Source organism: Oreochromis niloticus, linkage group LG4 (genome assembly GCF_001858045.2).
Source record: "Oreochromis niloticus isolate F11D_XX linkage group LG4, O_niloticus_UMD_NMBU, whole genome shotgun sequence".
In the NCBI taxonomy this organism is placed as follows: domain Eukaryota; kingdom Metazoa; phylum Chordata; class Actinopteri; order Cichliformes; family Cichlidae; genus Oreochromis; species Oreochromis niloticus.
The window spans coordinates 20,519,767-20,538,265 of record NC_031969.2 but is presented as its reverse complement, the minus strand read 5'-3'; the positions used below and the strand labels follow the sequence as shown (position 1 = coordinate 20,538,265).

The window sequence follows — 18,499 nt, the reverse complement described above, 5'->3', positions numbered from 1 at the left end:
TGTAGTGTGCAATATCACACTACACAATCCACAAAGATGAAGAACTAAAAATGGAAATACTGCTGAATCACTGATGCCTCATATTACATTTACATTACATTACAGTAGTTGGTTTCACTTTCTGTTATAACACAGAAATAAATACATACATTTACTGGCCACTTCGTTAGGTAAACCTGTTCAACGGCTTCTTAATTCAAATTTCCAATCAGCCAATCGCAGAGAAGCAACGGAGTACATATAAACACATAGACCTGGTAAAGACGACCTGCTTAAGTTTAAAACAAGATGGGGCTAAAATGACTTGCGTGGCTTTGAATGGCATGGATGTTTTTGCCAGATGGGCTGCTATGAGTATTTCAGCTACTGCTGATCTACTGGGATTTTTCCCACACAAGCATCTCTAGGCTTTACATAGACTAGTCTGAAAAGGAGAAAATATCCAGCAAGCCACAGTTCTCTAGTTAAAAGTGCTTTGTTGATGCTAGAGGTCGGAGGAGAATGGCCAGGCTGCTTTGAGCTTACAGGAAGGCAACGGTAACTCAATTCAGTTCAATTCAGTTTTCTTTCTATAGCGCCAAATGACAACAGCTGGTAACCTCAAGGTACTTTATATTGTAATGTAAAGACCTTACAATAATATGGAGAAAACTGAAGTAATGAATTGACTTAGCACTTGGCAACAGTGGAAAGGAAAAAAATCCCTTTTAACAGGAAAAAACCTCCAGCAAAACCAGGCTCAGGGAGGGGCAGCTGCTGTGTTACTCAAATAACCACTAAAATCAAGATCTGCAGAAGAACATCTCTAAACTGAAGACGTGTCAAAGCTCAAAACCGATTTGCTTTTCTCAACAAATGAAGCCCGTGGTTGTGTAATCGTGTTGGGGATATTTTCCTGACAGACTTTGGCCCGTTCGTACCAACTAGGCATTTTTGAAATGTCACAGTTTACTTACTACAGACAATATCAATCTTCTGATGACTGTTTTAGGCAGGTTACGCACCACGTTACAAAGCTCAAATCATCTCAAACTGGTTTCTTGAACATGACATTGAGTTCTCTCTACACAGATGCCCTCCACGGTCACATGATGTCAATCGAAATACCTTTCTATCCAAAAACCTTGAAACGGAAGATTCGCATCACATAGTTGCTGCAACAAATCTGCAGCAACTGTGTCAATATAAGCCAAAATCTCTTAGGAACATTTCCAGCCCCTTGTTGAATCTGAGCAACTACGAATTAAGGCAGTTTAAATGCAAAAGGGGGGTCCAACCAAGCACTAGCAAGGTGTTCCTAAAAAGGTGGCCAATGTTGAGTGTGTGTTTTTATGCTTGTTGTGCTTACACTTTGAGATCTTGCCAAGAAGAGCAAGAAGCTTTTAATATATGCATTCTTTTCTTTCTTTCTTTCTTTCTTTCTTTCTTTCTGTTCTAGATCAATAGAACAATTCAGACAATTCAGAGGAATTTTCTATTTTAAAAAGTGGAACACAAGAGAAAGTAAAAGTGTTATATACTTCACTCCCATTATGTCATATACAAGACTTGATGCCCCATTTCCCTGTTAAATTACAGTGTAATCTGGTATCTCTCAGAACAGCTATTTATAACTGTAAAATATTAATGCACCATGCAACATAGAATATAACTTTCAATAAGGATAATCCCATGTGTTTGGCTGCCATTATACCATTATGTTAGTGTTCCTGCTGTAATCTCCATCTACAGTATATTGTTGGTTGCTTGTACTCATAAAACCTAAACATGAACAGTCTAATGAGTGTTTGCACTCATCAGCCACACTTCCTCCAGTGACAGCAATATTTTACGACAAGCTTTTTAATTTTATTAACTTTGCTCTAAAAAATGTCGTGTGACTTCTCAATGAGATTATATAGTTGATGCTTGTAGACATTTAGTGCTGTTTAACTGGATTCATAAAGAGCAGCACACTGCTGTACATGATTTCAGCTGCAGTTTGGTGCGGTGTGTGTAAACTTGGAAACGAAAGAGACAAAAGTTAAGGTCAGCAAATATGTTTATCGGCTCGAGTGCAAAAACAACTTGGAGGAGAGCATCACTCTTACTCATGCTCATATTCACTACGACTGCCGCTTTTCAAAGCACATCAGTCATCCCGACATGTCTCACACCCATGTTTGCTGGCAGATGTACACGTCAGCTGCTCTTTTATAAACATGAAAGCCTTTCTCTTCCCTGTCAGGCTACAGACGTCAACTTACAGGCCTGTCGTTGTCAGTGTCTTTTTCTTTCTGTCTTTCTTCCTTCTTTTTAATTGTCAAGTTTTATAACACACCAGTTGTTTGTTAAATTTGCTTTACTCACTAATCTAAATAGTGTATGCCTTTACTGTCTAAATGTACGAAAGATGGCACATGCAATGAGTTATTCATAAAAGCCAACAATAATTGTTGCCGACAATAAAACCACTTTAGTATCATTATTGTTGTTATCATGCATCGCACGTGCATGCAGATTTGTTTCTGCGTGCACGTGTGACAGGATTGCCCCAAGTGTGACAGGATTTCAGTGTGTCTTCCCCGAGTGTCAGGCGGTGACACAGTGTCACTGTTTAGCACAGCTGCATAAACCTCCTCTCAGGGGAGAAGCCCCATTTTCTCTTTGCGCTCCTGTGGGTTGGTTCATTTTGACTCTGCCTGTTGTTGGGAGCAGATTTCTCCCCTCTCTTGTCTCTTGGTGTTACACTCTGATCAAAGCTTGGCAAGAATAGTGTTGTCACCCATAGCAAATGTGCTTAGACAAAAGTGCAGCAGAGGAAAAGTTGGGTCAAACTACGAGGCTCCTTGAGGATTGTCACCTTCATTATTATATGCAAAGAGATTCTGCGTATTGTATTGGGAGTAACTAATGTGTTATTGGTGTTAATGTATGGTATTTATTACACAAGTTTTGGGGCTTTTATTGTCCTTTATTGTGAAAAGTTTCCCGCTGCTCCTGATTCCTTTTTTATTGCACCATATGTTTCTCTTTCCATTCCACAAGTGACAGATATTAGCTTCCAAAAGAAGACTTGGCCCAAACGTGCACATAGAAACGTGCTATGTCTTTACTGTGAGTATTGTTGTGCTGATCTTTTATTTGACTTAAGCACGGAATTATAAATGATTTGTGTGTGTGCATGGTGGTTAGCGTTGCTGCCTCACAGCAAGAAGATCCTGGGTTTGAATCCACTGGCCAGCTGGGGACTTTTTATGTGAAGTTTGCATGTTCTCTCCAGGTACTTCGTCTTCCTGTCATAGTCCAAAGACGAGCATGGGTGAGCTAAACCGATGATTCTTAATTGGCCAGTGGTGTTAATGTGAATGGTTGTCTCTCTCTTTGTTAGTCTGTGATAGACTGGCAACCTCTCAAAGGCATTTTGCCTTGTGAAAGTGGGGATAGGCTCCATCTCCCTCTACGACCCTAAACTGGATAAGCAGAAGAGGATGGTTGGTTGGTTGGTAGTGGCTGTGGCTGCTCTGCCTTGGCAGAAGGGAATCACAAGATTACAAAAACTAACTTTTATCTTGACTAATAGATCAATTACTCAAAATTTTAGGAGTGCTAACTTTAAGCGGTATGTACAATGTATAGATTGTATATTCTGAATTTGAGCAGGCTGAGGAATCTTGTGATGAATGCTGATATTGTGAATAAAAAATGACCTCAGCACCCCTATAACACACACAGCTAATGCTTATCCCACAATATGTTAATACAGCAGTGGTAAATATGCAGTTTGTTTGGGGTTTTTTTGTTGTTTTTTTTAAAGTGACAATCTTTCTAAAGAAGAGAGAGCGAATGAACAGCTGACCAGGCTGGTCCAGTATCCTGGAGTACTACACATCCCTGCTGTCTCCTCTGAGAACAAAAGAAAAACAGATGCAACATCAGAAGTACCCTCACATACCTCTGCCAGTGACAACTTGTCTTTGCCAATGTCACAACGCAGACACCAGCAGCTGTGTGCCTGGCTTTATATTTTCCTTCCTCTTTGTTATAGATCCTTTGGTCTTTGACTTGTCTTTTACTGTCCTTTTCTCCCTGCTTCTTGAGTCCCGTCTCCATCTCTCTAAGAACATCGTTACTGGCTCTTCAATTGTTTGATGAACCCTGGTATTTGGCATTGCAGCTGTATGAAATATTTGATGGAAAATAGCAGGTAATAATTTGTTGCCTGGAGCATTTTAGAAACCAGTGGGCATTTTAATTCATTAGAGCTCAAGTGAACAAAAATCAGAGGTGCTATTTATGAAACATGAATCATGTTTCTTGCTCATTTTGACTGGGTTGTTAAGGGTTCTTACAAACAAACAGAAAAGCGCAACAAAAACAAAAAAATCCACTTCCATCTGCTTTGTCACATAATTTGTGGACTTTTTAATGTCCGAAAAACAAAGAGAAAATGTATTACCTCCTCTCACGCCATGTCACGTTCTCACTGACATTTGGTTCCCCAAGCATTTGGCCAGAGATCCTGGTATTAGTCTTGAATAAAAGATGAAGTGAGCCCTGAGACTTCCCCAGCAGCCGCTGACAATATTATTTGGAAGCTAGTATTTATCTGCTTAATATTTAATTAGATAAATAAATGGATTCTTTTCAAAAAGTGCTGAACTACCTGCACATCTGCCTTGATGCTGGTAAGAACTAATGATAAAAGGTGCTTAATGTATGTAATGTTATTATTTAGTATTTATTGCTTTAAAAATTGACTTATTTATAGTATAAATTATGTGTGTAGTCACACTTAGAGTGCTTTGTTTGCTGGAAAAATTAGATTTATTAAAAAGTATACGAGGCAAAAACTGCAAAGTTTGTTTTTTCACTTTGTTTTACTTTCAGTTGCACTAACATTGCTTTCACAGTATCTACCTAAAAAGCTTGTGCTAGTCTTCTTTCTTTTCTATGTTGTGCTATGTCTAATTCCCTTTCATCTCTAAAATGAAGGTAAAGCCACTATAGCCACATGAATGTGTTTTATGCTCGGTTAAATTAACTGCTATTGTCCTTTAAGTCTGTTTAATATTTTATTCCTAGCTTTAGCCCCAGGCGTTAGCAGACTACTCCAGCTAACTAAAAGTGATTTGGCAATCATAAACTGGAATCCTTTCTAGTTTTTCCAGCTGTATTTTTGTTGAGTGATGTGCTGTTACAGTTGTTACACTATTAGTTTTACAGTTAAAAGCTCTTTTTGCATACAGTTGGGTCACACTGTTTGCCTTGAACTTTGACCTTATTGTTGTAATGTTTAGCTTCCACTGAGATTTGTGGGTCAGAAAAGCTTAACTTGCCTGTATCCTGTAGCCAGATGCAGTAGGACTTTCTGGTATTCTTGGAATGCATTTTACATACTGGACACTAAATCACATTTTCTGGAATACTAAATGCTATGTTAGTGGGACTAGAAATGCACCTAGAATCTATTGATTTGCCACATTGATTCATTTTGTTTTCTGCTGCATCATTGCATGCATATTTCCTCTGCTGCAATGAAAAAACAAAAGAAGACTGCAGTTGTCCAGGATGAAAGTGACAAGTGGCATCATGATCGATGATTACATCCGTGAAATGACCCATGAGGGGATGTGCTATGAACAGCCAAATGATCTAATTACAAGCTATGGTTCATCACCAGTAATCACAGCATATGGAGAGAATCACTCAGAGGCAGGCTGTCAGATTTTATCCTGCAGAGGGTTGCTTGTACTTGTGGGAGGATGAAAGTTTGCACGGCTGGGAAGTAGATAACAATAACCAAAGGCCAAATGCATGATCCAATATTTTGATAAATATTGTATTGAACAGAGGTTACATCATACAAACACAAGCGACTTTCGAAGGATGCACAGAATTCAAAGATGCATCATTTTCAGAGACAAGCAGTTGTAGCAACTGACCTCGCTAAGCAATATGTGAAACCTTGACAAAAAGTTGAATTATACATGAAGCAAGTGATTAGCTACATGTAAGGTGTTCCTCTGAAACATTTCACCCCCTCAGCAGTATGCTGAAGATCACTGGTGATGCAAATTCAAATCCAGCCCAGTCTTTTTTATCTTTCTCAAAATAGCAAAGGGCTCAGGGCTCTGATTAAAGAATCTTGGAGCCACCATCATGTTTCTCAAATCACCAGACCTCGCTGACCTCATTAACTCTGAAGCCCATCAAAACACAAATGAGATTCAGCATTGATTTTGAGACAACCCATTAAAGTAGAGTACTGGTGAGAGGACAAAGGTTGTACAGGTGAACAAAGGGAGTCTACACAGTAGTTCCTGTAAAAATAGCTCTTGTGTACAGATGTAGCTTAAATAGCTTTCACTCAGTTTACCAGCTCCCACAAAACACTATTTGAAATGCAAGACTAAATCTTTTTATGTATGTCCCCTTCTTATGTCCAAAGGGTTTAGGATAGGATACACTATATGGATAAAAGATCCGTACCATGAAGCTTCTACCACAATCTTCTAATTTTTTTTTTTGGTTTTTTTTTGTGCTGATCTTAGTGCAAGTGGAGTTTTGGAACTGTACAGTTATTGAGTCATCTGAGCATTGGGGACTTATACACAGTATACGCCTCAGTACTTGTAATCTTACATGGTCTTCCACTTTGTGGCTGTGTTGCTGTGGTTCCTAAACGTTTCCACTTTGCAATAATACCACTTACAGCTGATCATCTGGGATCAGGGAAGGAAGGGAAGAAATTCCAGAAGAAACAAGTCAACATCTGAATTTAAAGATTAAGAAATTGGGTCCGTTTATTATCTCTAAGATATTTTTGGCTTTTGACTCAATATCGGGATATTCCAGAAAAGTGAGTATAGACAGTCGATTTAGAAAAATAGAACAATAGATGTTGTCCTCCCCCTTTTGAGGTGCCTATAGCTCAGGAGAATAAAGCAGGTCATCTACTAATTGAAAGGTTGGTGGTTCAATTCCTGGCTGCTCCACTTGCCAAAGCTTTCTTGGACAAGATACTGAACCTCAAGTTGCTCTCTGATTCGTTCAGGGGAGTGTGAGTGTTAGTTAGAAAGCTCTTAGGCATTGAAAAAAGTGCTTGTGTGAATGTGGCAAGCTGTATAAAGCACAAGTGCTCCAGTAGAGAAGAAAAGCTGTATATAAGAATGAGTCCATTTATCATTTACTCATTAAAAAGTGGACAGTATGGTGAGATGGCAGTAGAGTGAAATCCACATCTTTTTGAATGCAGCTGCACCTGTAAGCTTGGTCATGTTCTATTTCCAGAAGCATGTTGGTCACAAGGTGAGGCAGGCAACTGCTTGGGGCCCAAGACTAGTGGGAGGCCCCCAAGGGATGACAAACTTCCAGCAGTGGTAATGTGCAAAGTATCCAATGAGTAGGAGAGACCTGACCTCCCTAAGGGGGCCCTTAGTTTACTTTGACGTTTAATATTTGTTAATTGAGCTAACAGAGCAGCCGAGTGTGTTTAGCTCTGCTGGCCATGATGTGACTGAATCTAATGTGGGCATGGCTCGGAGTCAGAGATGAGTAACTGGTTTATTAGCATATCTAACAGTCTGAAATAAAATAGAGGTTGGTGGTTACAGTATTAACACTTTTTTTAACCAGTATACTTAGTCTTAAGCATTGTTGCTGAAGTAAACATGGTTTCTTCCATTCTTCCAGTCTTACCTGTCATTTTGTAGGACTGTTGGCGGCGGTGCTGTCATGTTATTTATAATGAGCGCTAGTTGGAAGGCTCCCCTGTGAATTTTCTCCACTGTCTGTTTCACTACTGTAGCTTAAACTGATGGGAATAATTATGAGGTATACACTAGAGTGAACGATTCTTAGTTGGCCTCATTCAATATGATAATCTCACCTTATATCATTTGAAATTCATTTAATATACTCGATGTAATCTCATTAAATATGATTTGAAGTTCACTTAATATGCTACATGTATCCTCTGTGGGAAAACTACTGTAGCTGCCTTTATTGTGTGCCTTAGTGAGTGAACTCTGTTTAACCCTGTGCCTTAAGAATTGCAAGCCTTATTTGTTGGCCCCAGCACAGTAGACAGGCCTCGGAGGAAGGCTGTCATACAGTCAGTGGGCAGAACACACTGGGAAGCATGCTGAACATATTGGGAGTTCCCAACCCTGATGGGAGCTGTTGTGTAGTTGCCATGCTGAATGCAATGGTAAGGCCAAGTTATGCCTGATTAGTACTCAAATATTGTAAGGGGACCGGTCTACTTATTTCATGGTGGAGGAATTTGAGATCATTTTTGTTTTTTCTAACAATTCATATCATAATAGTCTACAATTCATGTTTGCAGAACGCCACCCAGATGTATTCTGAATTTCTTGATACAATTTAAAACACATATACTCTCTGTATATTTTTAAAGAAGACATAAAATAACTTAATTTAAATTACTTAAGACTAGTCGCTACCTGTCCCCACAGTCATGGCCTCTTCATGCTTATCAGGATCAGCAGTGTCAGATGGGTTTATCTGCTGCTCCAATGCTACCACAAAATTCTATTATAAAGGAGTTATTCAATATCACATAGATCATACTGTAACCTTTAAATTAAGTTTATTTTTAAACTTAAAATGGTAGGCCATCTGTGAATTGTCTTGTACCTATTGGGCTGCGCAAAATAAACTAGGCTAATAACCTATCAAACGTTGTACTAGCCTTGTAGCCTAAGCTGATAACACAAAATTTCATCCACAGTTCCTCTTTCCCAGCTGCAACTGGGATCTGTCTTCTGGTAAACAGGTCGGTTCACATAGCGTATTTGACAGCATCTTCCTCCAACGCCCCTATGAGAAATCCCTCAGATGATAGAATTCATCTGATATACTATGATGCTGTTAGATGAATGGAGATAGTGGAAAAAATAAAGTAATTGTCAGAACTATTTTTTCCCACTCATCCGTCTCAAAAGAGAGGTGAACATAAACCAGCCCATCAGGAATCAGCCCGACTGTCCCGATTAGTCAAGCTGTCCCTGCATATTGTGACTGATTAGGATTCACACATCGTCTATGCTTGTGTACAATATATTTGTTGTGGTTTTTTTCTTTGTAACAAAGAATCTGAGCCAGTGGCTCCTGTCTCCCTCTGCCTTTTGCTTGTCCTTCGTCTGTCTCTCACTCACTTTGCTTGCTTAAGGTTTGACGTCCCGGGATCACTTTGTTGTCGCTTTACTGTTCCTTCTGCTTATTTTCTTAGGTGACTCTGCTTTTTCAGGAGAAGCTCAATAAACTGCATTGCAACAGACTCTGCTTTTCGCCAAAAACCTGAATTTTTGTTTTAGTGTTTTTCCTTTTAAAAGAGGTCAAAAAAGCTGAATCCAAAATTGACCAGACAAAGTTTATCGTTTAGGTTCCAGATTTTTGACTAAACAAAACTGTTGTATGCCAAGAAGTCACATCAAGGAGGCACATACTGTTTATAGTGGCTTTACATGAAACTTGCTTATAGTCTCCCTCAGCCATATGCTGGCACACAGAGACGCTGAGAAATTCCTTTACAAATGCAGTGTCATCAGCAGACTTAACTGTAGTTGTTTGAATGGGACCAGGTTTGGAACGGGACCACTAAACAAAAAAAAGGATTGATCACCTGCAGAAACTAATGCAGAATAACTCGCTGTGGGTACAATTAGGCATTGTGCTGAGACGGCGGGTAATATTTCAGCAGGTGTTTGTTTGAGCTAACTAATTGCTCATTAACAGTGAATGGACGGTTCAGCAGCTGTCGAAGCTCACACCGTAAGAAGGGCTGTTTGTTCCCCTGGATGACTCTATCTCTCCCCACGGTACATATTACAGTTAAACCACGATGCAGCTGGGAGTGCTGATTTTAACTGATGATGATGTTTTTTTACAATCTTACTATACAGTTTGTTAAAGTCTTACAATATTGCCATTCCCCAGATCCTCTGTCCTCAGTCTTCACCCTTTGTTTTTGTCACTCTCTGTCATTAGATTTAATGTTCAAGCTTGTCCTTGCAAAGTCCCAGACAGGGTTTGCTTTTCCCGAGCCCTTCCATATGCATAACACACATTTATCCTTGTCTCTTCTTTTCTTTTGTTTACCAGGCATGGCTGACTGAGATCCACGAATACGCCCAACAAGATGTAGTGCTCATGCTGCTTGGAAACAAGGCAAGGCACTGAAATTCCTTCATAGCGGTAACTTTTCTAGAGATTACCGGAGTGAGATGCCAGCTCACATGTACAAAACCCATCTGACAGGGATACGATAGTGGCACAGATAATTGCCCTTTGGATACACAGTGAGTGGGCATGTGGAAATACTTTACATATACATGTGTTCAATGTTCCCTCTAAGCTGCGCACGTGCGCAATTGCGCACTGCTGGCACGGTCTCTGCGCACAGAAAATCTGTGTTGGGCACAAAAAAAAATTAAACTGAATTGAAATTAAAATTAATACTTTAACAATTCTGTTTTGCAGTGTTAGTCAGTGAGTGACTGGCTGCTCCCATATTGTATTAGAACGATGCCACCTTATCCCATAGTCCAGCCAATAATGCGATTTACATTCGTATATACGCAGCTAATCTACGTCGTTGACAGGCTATCACAGCGTCCTTATGTGCCGACACCAGTCTTTTAGCTGGCAAAGCGGCGTGGCTGATGTCCAGTGAAGCCACGTTAATGACAACGTGTACAACCATTGGAGATGTGAGCAGGACAGACGGAACAATTGACGGAAAAAGTGGGGACATTATACCAGTTTTTAAATTGTGTTGATAGGCCACGTAAAACCAGAGTTGTGATAAAAAAAATATGCAATGTTTGGTTTTCTTCCTGAAACTATCGTTGTTTATATTTACTGCGGGAATAAACGGTAAAAACGGCGTTTTATAAGAAAAAGGGCTCGAAAGCGCTCTCCGCCTGTCAGCAAAAACAAACTCCACCCCCCTCTCCCTTTCCTATTCGTCCAAAAAAGTACCATGTCGACCAATCAAAAAATGATATGGCAACGCGGCATCCAGATGTTAAGAAACGGGGGAAGTTTTAGGAGTGACGGCGGTGCTTTGATATGTGAGAGATTTGAGACGTTTAGCGCAAATCGTGTGTAGTTAGTGTGTAGTGTAGTTTTGCTGTGTGTGTCAGAACAATGAGGCCAGTACTGAATGTTACAGGTGTTACAGGAGTGATACATCTCCTGTTGTCAGGCCTGCAGGTATCAGGCTGTTGTTCTCCTTTATCTCATAGTGGACAGAAATTATTTTTTGGAGTGGCACAAATGATTTGTGTGGCATCAGATTTGATGCAGAACAGCTGATTGTTCTGTAAATAGTTTGAAATGTTTATTTAAAAATGCCTTGGCTGCATTTAAAAAAAATAGCTGCAAAAATCTTTGTTTGCCAAACTGAGGTACTTTTTTGAAGAAGTAACTATATAATTAATTGCCCAGCATTGGTCATTATATACTGTATTTTGCAGACAGAGAGTTACAGGACTCTCTCCCAGACCACAGACTCATAATACAAGTCAGAGCTTTTTTTAAAAAGAAAGAAAGTTGTGTTTTCAAAATTGGAGTTCAAGTTATTTTTACTTCCAATAGTGTTAACATACTACACAGGTCAATGACTAGATTTTTTTTACATTTTCATTGTAAGTGGGCTAAAGCAGTTAATTAAAAGTAGTCTAACATAAATGTAAATGCTGTAATTTGATTATTTTAATAAACCATGTAACTTGGATGGATTAGATGCCGGCACGACCACAGTGCACACGTCTGATGTCGCTCACAGTGGTCCAAGGGATCGCTCAGGGAGTTTGTGTGTTCGCTCAGACACGTGAAAAATTAGAGGGAACATTGCTTGTGTTACATGTTAAAAAAGGACAATAATCTGACCTGATTTGTGCTAAAAGGCACTCAACCTGACACTACAAGACATCACAGGAGTCCCATCATTTTCATACACACCCATTATTGTGGCACCTAATGTAAATTCTTCCACTGCCAAAGTTAGCACCTGACAATGAAACTGTTGGGTCTTGCCTTGGATTTTGTCTTTCATGGGATTTGTTAATAGTGACAAATACCAAAACACACAAAAAAGTTCTCTAATGTTGCATCTAAGAAAATTAAGAAAAATTAACTATCGTTGTATCTCTAAGTATCAGTAATAATTTGCTACTCCAACAGACGCATGCTTAGCATCAACTGATGTCTATGCTTAAGCATAACTACTTGCCAAAGCTGTTTGAAGCTTAATCCGTTGATTATTGGTGACATTTGCTTAAAAACCTGTTTTTTTATGTATCCTTTATTTAGCCAGGAGGGTCCAGTTGAAATACAACATGTCTTCTGCCAGGGAGTCCTGAGTCATTCTGTGTGCGCACACATCTAATAACTGTCAATCAAATTTGCAAATATTAGCGAAACACATTTTCTGGAACTGTCATTCTCTCTGAGCAGAGAACAGATGTCTCTGGCTCAGAGCTCTGTCTACTTTCAGTCACCTAACACGCCATAACAGCCTCTAAATAGCATCCCAAGACTCCTTAGCTGCCATCGGATCAGAACGAGGCTTATATATGACAAAAAGCCTGCAATTGGTGAAAGCATGTTTGGCGCTGATGCTGGTGGTTGCTTGATGCTGGAATGTGACCTTGTTTTTCCTGTCTCATCAGGCTGATGCCACTCATGACAGGGTGGTGAAGAGAGAAGATGGTGAGAGACTTGCTAAGGTAAAGAACTAAGATGCATGGGGATTTGTTCAGCTGTGTCAGAGCCTGAAGGTCCACACAATATAAGCAGAAGTTTTGCCCTACATTTTTAATTGTTTTAGAATCTTTTTCTGAACAGTGGAGACATTAATTTTTCTGTATATGTGCTTTTCCAAAGGGATTTATATGGCAAACATGAGGATTATAAATATTACCGAAAGGCGTGATTATCTGGAGATCTGTTTGCATTCTCACTCTAGCTCTTTATCTGAGATTTCCTTCTGCTGTGAGGAAACGGAAGATAAGACTCAGATGTGTTTTCTCCCCCATAGATAATAAAAATGTGATAGTCAGTATTTACTCTGTAGAATTGTGTCTTATGGCTCATCATGTTTTATGAGCTTCTGCATAACATGTATCGACTGTCAGTCATCCCCAGTTTTATAGCTCTTTCTTCAGTGCGACTGCAAATCCTTGCACTCCCTCAAAATCAAGTGCACTGAAAAAAAAGGTAAACTGCCAAGCAATTCTTTTTAGAAATGGCAGCAATAAAGTGCCAATAAGTAACTCGGGGCTCAGCCTGGAAGGAAACAGACACATCAGTTATCATCTCTGTTTGCTGAGACAAATTTGCCTGCAGAGGGAAAGCATGGAGACAGCACCGGAGCTGGATTATCTACAAGTGAACAAGTGTGAAGCTGCTGGGCACTACATTTTTATACAGTTTTTATCCACCAGCCACAATTTGTTCCTTCAAGCTTAATCCTGCTGTGTTAACTTTTTATACATACTTCATATTAACACAAATATCTAATGCAACTCAGTACATTCAGGCATGTAGACATTGTCAAGTTCAAACCGAGCATCAGACCAGTAAAGGAAGGTAACTTTGAGGCAGTGTTGTTAATGTGTTTTCAGAAACTGCTGATCTACTGGAATTTTACCACACAGCTCTCTCTAGAGTTTACAGAAAAAGGTGTGAAAAAGAGAAACTATCCAGTGAGCGCTATCTTGGTAAAAATGCTTTGTTTTTGTCAGAGGTCAGAGAAGAATGGCCAGACTGCTTGGAGCTGATAGGAAGGCACCAGTAACTGAAAAAAACACTTGTTAAAACCAAGGTATGCGGAACAGCATCTCTGAATGGACTGCAATGCGAAATTTGAAGTAGATGGGCTACAGAAGACCAGAGCAGTTGCCTATCCACTCGGAATGGGAAAAAGAGGCTACAAATTGTACAGGCTGACCAAAATTGGACAGCAGAAGATTGGAAAGCTATTTCCTGGTCTGAGTCTCAATATTTGCTGCAACATTCAGATGGTAGTCTCAGAATTTAGAATAAACAAAATGGCTCTGTCCTACCTTCTATCAACTGTTCAGGCTTCTGCTGGTGTAGTAATGGTCCATGGGATATATTTCAGCACATTTTTAATCCAATCAAGCATTTTGTAAACACCACAACCTACCTGAGTGTTGTTGCTAACTATGTCCCGCCCATCTTCTGATGGCTCATGCTGGTTTTTGAACATGACTTTGAGTTCACTGTGCAAAAAATGGCTTCAAAAGTCACCAGATCTCAATCCAATAGAGCACCTTTGGGATATCAAATCACAAATCAAAATTTAGGAAGTTCAGACTTTAGTAATGTTTCAATGCAGCACATGGCTGAATGTTTGCAATCAGATTAATGGACAGGTTTGCAGTTTATTATGACTGTAAACATCTTTCTTCAGTGTCTTGAGTTCCTCTGCTCAAAGCTGCTTCTTAAAAAATTAAGAAAGAAAATGTTATTTTGATGAGATATGAACATTGGGGATTTTTCGAAGTTTTAGTACAAACATCACAGAGAGCATAAAAAAGCACTTTGAATTAAGGGTCATTGCTTTGGCTCTGCAGGAATTCGGAGTTCCCTTCATGGAGACCAGCGCCAGGTCAGGCCTCAATGTAGAGCTGGCTTTCACTGCTGTGGCCAAGTAAGTATATTTTTCTTTGCAAGTGTCAGGGATCATATAAAGGATATATGAATATAAAATGTGGTTTTTAATTTAAAATGTTTAGTATTTTCATATAAACATGGACGCCAATGTGGAGTCAAAAAGATTTGTTACTTGTGTAAATGCTTCCTTGAAGTTACAAATGTTTAAATAAAGATCTCAAGTACAGATTTAAATAATACTAGTGTTTATTTATGTATTTATTTGGCTAAAAGGATGGCAGAAAGTCAGGTGGTTACACAGTATTACATTTTTGGCTTCAAACTTGCTTACCTCTGACTTCTACTTGTTCTCCCCTTTTCTGCATGGGCTTTCTCTCACAGTCCAGTTTTAGTATTTTAGTCTGAGCATTTTCTAATTTGTCCATAGGTATGAATGTGATTCTCCTGTGTTAGTTGACTGACAGCCAATCCAGTCAACTAACACAGGATTTTCGAAAATAGGTTAACGTGTGTGAAGTTCCTTTACCTCAATATCCTCTTCCTTTTCCTCAGGGAGCTGAAGCACAGGTCCATGAAGGATCCCAATGAGAAGTTTAAGCTCCATGAGTACGTGAACAAGGAAATGAAGGGCACTGGCTGCTGCCGGTCTTAAAAGTCTGCCCCAGTCACTCTTTGGCTCTGTGTGTGTGTATGTGTGCAGACTACTTATTTCCATACTGTACGTGTTCATATCTGGTGTGATCAGAAAGGAGGAGTCAGCTCCAGCGAGGTATAAACCCGTTCGACCTTCTGCTCGTCCATTTTCAGACGTCATTGTGTCGGTACACGCAATCTCACTCTGTTGTCCCTCACTAGTCTCGTTGCCTTCCTGCATCATGTGTATGTGCGTCTTGCTTTTCCCCACCCATCTCCTTCTGTAGCTGTAAATGTAGCCCAAGGTTATAATTGGGCGAAGGCGAAGATGGCACACCTCAGTTATTACCCTGTTTCAACTGCAGCTACACAATTATCTTCACCATTGCCTGGTGTCCTTCTTTTATTTTGAAGGGTCTTTTTGTTTTGTTTGTTGCAGAGATAAAATGCATGTTTTTAAAGCAGTTTAATTTCTGCATATAATTAATGTGTTAGATGTAACTGTCATTTTCTTCAGATGTTACGGATGAATGTTCAAATAGTAAATGTGTAGTGAAGTGTCCTCTGTACAGTTTGTGGTCAAATCAATGATTCAACAGGCTCCCTGGAGCCGGGTTAGCTCACCAGCATAAATTTAGTGTTTCATCTGTGGATCTGGGGTTGGGGGGGATTTGTATTATTTTAACACAAAAATCTAGTAAAAGCAAATGGGTGTCGCTATTTTGGATACAATGAGCATTAACAGCATTCAGATATGAATCCATATTAATATGTTTAAACAAATTTAGACATTTGAGTTTTGAAGAGCTGTGATGCGACCACTGTTCCTGATCTGTATTTTTTGTTAAATTATTAAAAACAGATATTGCATACAGTGTGTTTGACTATACAGGAATATAAAAAGGGGGCTTTTTTGGTCATTTTGGTGTAAATACTACATTTTTTTTCTGCATGTAAAATAGTTTGGATAGAAGAGAAGAGCACTTTAGATGGGAATAAGAGCATGGGAGTGAAGTGAGAAATAAAGAGCTACAGAGACCTGAAGTATTGTACATGAAACACATGTAATTTTTTTTAATTTTATTTCTCTGTTTGTTTCTTTTTTGTTTTTGTTTTTGTAATCCATGCAAATCATGACAGCGTATTTAAATGCTAAGTTTTGAGCCACCTCTCATTTCTTTATATTTTGCAGGGAAATAGCTGCAGTGATTTATCGAAACGTGCAAACATACATAGAAATACTGTATATAAGTCAAACACAGAGATCATAGAATTCTAACAAGCTTGAAATCTCTTTAGATAATCATTGGGAATAGTTCTTCAGGCGTCTGGAAGGACATTTGAAGCTCTTCTTTGGATGTTGGATGCCTTTTGTTCTGTTTTTTGTCAAGATGATCCCACACTGCTTCCGTAAAGTTGACCTCCAGTCTTGGCAGTGTGTTTGGGATCATTACCATGCTACAAATTGAAGCCAACACCCCTGGCTTATATGCAGCATCAGACAATGACAGAACCTCCACCATGTTTTACACTTGGCTGTAGATGCTCACTGTTGTAGATATCTCCTGACCTCCTTAATACATATTAATCAGTTTAACCAAAAATTTCAAATTTGCATTCATCACTTCAAACCTGATTTTCAGTCCATTTGTTATATAATATAATATCACCACCCTGACCTTCAAATACTGTTCGTCTGCTTCTTCTACTTATCCAGTTTCCTCAGTATTTTTAAGGACATACTGCACACTATGCTGAGATTTGCTAGGTTTTCAGCTATAGCGCTTGAGAAATCAAATTTTGTTGATGCAAGAATACTATTTTTATGCCCATCTTTGTTTATCTTTGGCATTTTTGGATTCAACTAAAGAAATGGGAACAACCAATGTGTTTTTGCAACAGTAACATCTGGGCTAAAGATACAATTTTTAAAAAGCCTTTTGCCTTCATCCTTTGAGTTGCGTTAGTTTGTGCCTTTTTAAATGCTTCAATAATTTAAATCATTTTTTTATAGCAAAAAGCGACAAAACGTTATTTTGTGATGTCAGGTACAAGAATTGGACTGAAAATGGGTGAAAATGCAGCCAATCTCCAGAAAAACATAGCAGAAAACCTGGAGAGCTAATCCTCAAGACCACCTTAAAACAAAGTCTGGGTCTTTGGAAGTAGAATAAAAGGAAATGACCGATGGCTCAAAACCTTTGCACAGTACTGCATGTATGTGTTTTCTGTACATTCGTATATAAATTGGGTATATAGTGCCATGTTTTCTTAACATTTTGAGCAGTATGTCACCTTTAATCGGTTAACAGTATTTAACTTATAATTAATATAAGAATCACAGATGTCATTTTATATACTGTTGCTTAGAAAGACTCGATCTCAGTCACAGAAACCACATACTGTACTGCACTTACTGTACATGCCCATGTTTCTTTTTTTCTAGCCTTGAAGTTAAGAGTATTGTTTATTGGGTTTACTACCTTTCAGTGTGTAACTTCTTTCTTGTAACTTAAAACTACAATAAAAAAAAAAATATGTATACATCATATTTCAGATTCTCTTACACAAATTCTCTTCTTGGACAGTTACACAATACAAAGCATGCAATTACAGATCACTGAGTGCAGCAGAGAGCATGTGCGTGTTCACGCTGATTGACGTCAGCTCTTCAGGTTTGAGCAAAATGTGCGACAGTCCAATGAAAGTAGTGCTCAAACCTCCTTGTGCCTTTCTCCCAGGGCTGCTTTCACAAATCACTTAAAGTGTAGACCAGCAATCACTGGTTTGATGAAGTTAAGCCGCTGGAGCCTTTTTCAGTCTAAAGCCTTTCCTATGTCTCCCTCTGCTGGATAATAACCCATGACATAAAGGAAATATTTAAATACTTGTATAAAATAGAAGAAGCAGTAAGGCTAGGCAGTACTTAGCTGTTACATTAATTACATGTGTGTTAACAAAAAAAGCAAAAATTGTTTATTCTACCTGTGTGGCACAGAGGAAATGAGACAGTTTAAAAAAAAATAAATACATTCAGAATTACACATATTTTTACAGAGAGTCTAATATAAAATAATGTATGTCTACCACCTTAATGATGTTGACATGCAGTTTTATGTCAGATAAATCTGTTTTGGTCTGCATATAATTGGTCAGAAACTTGCAGTTCATACGTCTGAAATGTAATCTTGTTACTGATAACAGAACGCTACACTGA

The 18,499-nt window shown here is 38.9% G+C and overlaps 1 protein-coding gene across 2 annotated transcripts in view; it reads left to right on the top strand.

The window, feature by feature from the left end:
* The window catches only part of LOC100707100 (ras-related protein Rab-26), a 58,194-nt gene extending 40,366 nt beyond the window's left edge, over nucleotides 1-17,828 (top strand). For both annotated transcript variants that reach the window (XM_005454912.4, XM_003450070.5), the window contains 4 exons: nucleotides 10,108-10,173; nucleotides 12,681-12,737; nucleotides 14,610-14,686; nucleotides 15,202-17,828. In XM_005454912.4, coding sequence (XP_005454969.1) covers nucleotides 10,108-10,173; nucleotides 12,681-12,737; nucleotides 14,610-14,686; nucleotides 15,202-15,301 — 300 coding nt within the window. In that variant the 3' untranslated portion in view covers nucleotides 15,302-17,828. The remainder of the gene's footprint in view (nucleotides 1-10,107; nucleotides 10,174-12,680; nucleotides 12,738-14,609; nucleotides 14,687-15,201) is intronic.
* The last annotated feature ends 671 nt before the right edge of the window (nucleotides 17,829-18,499 follow it).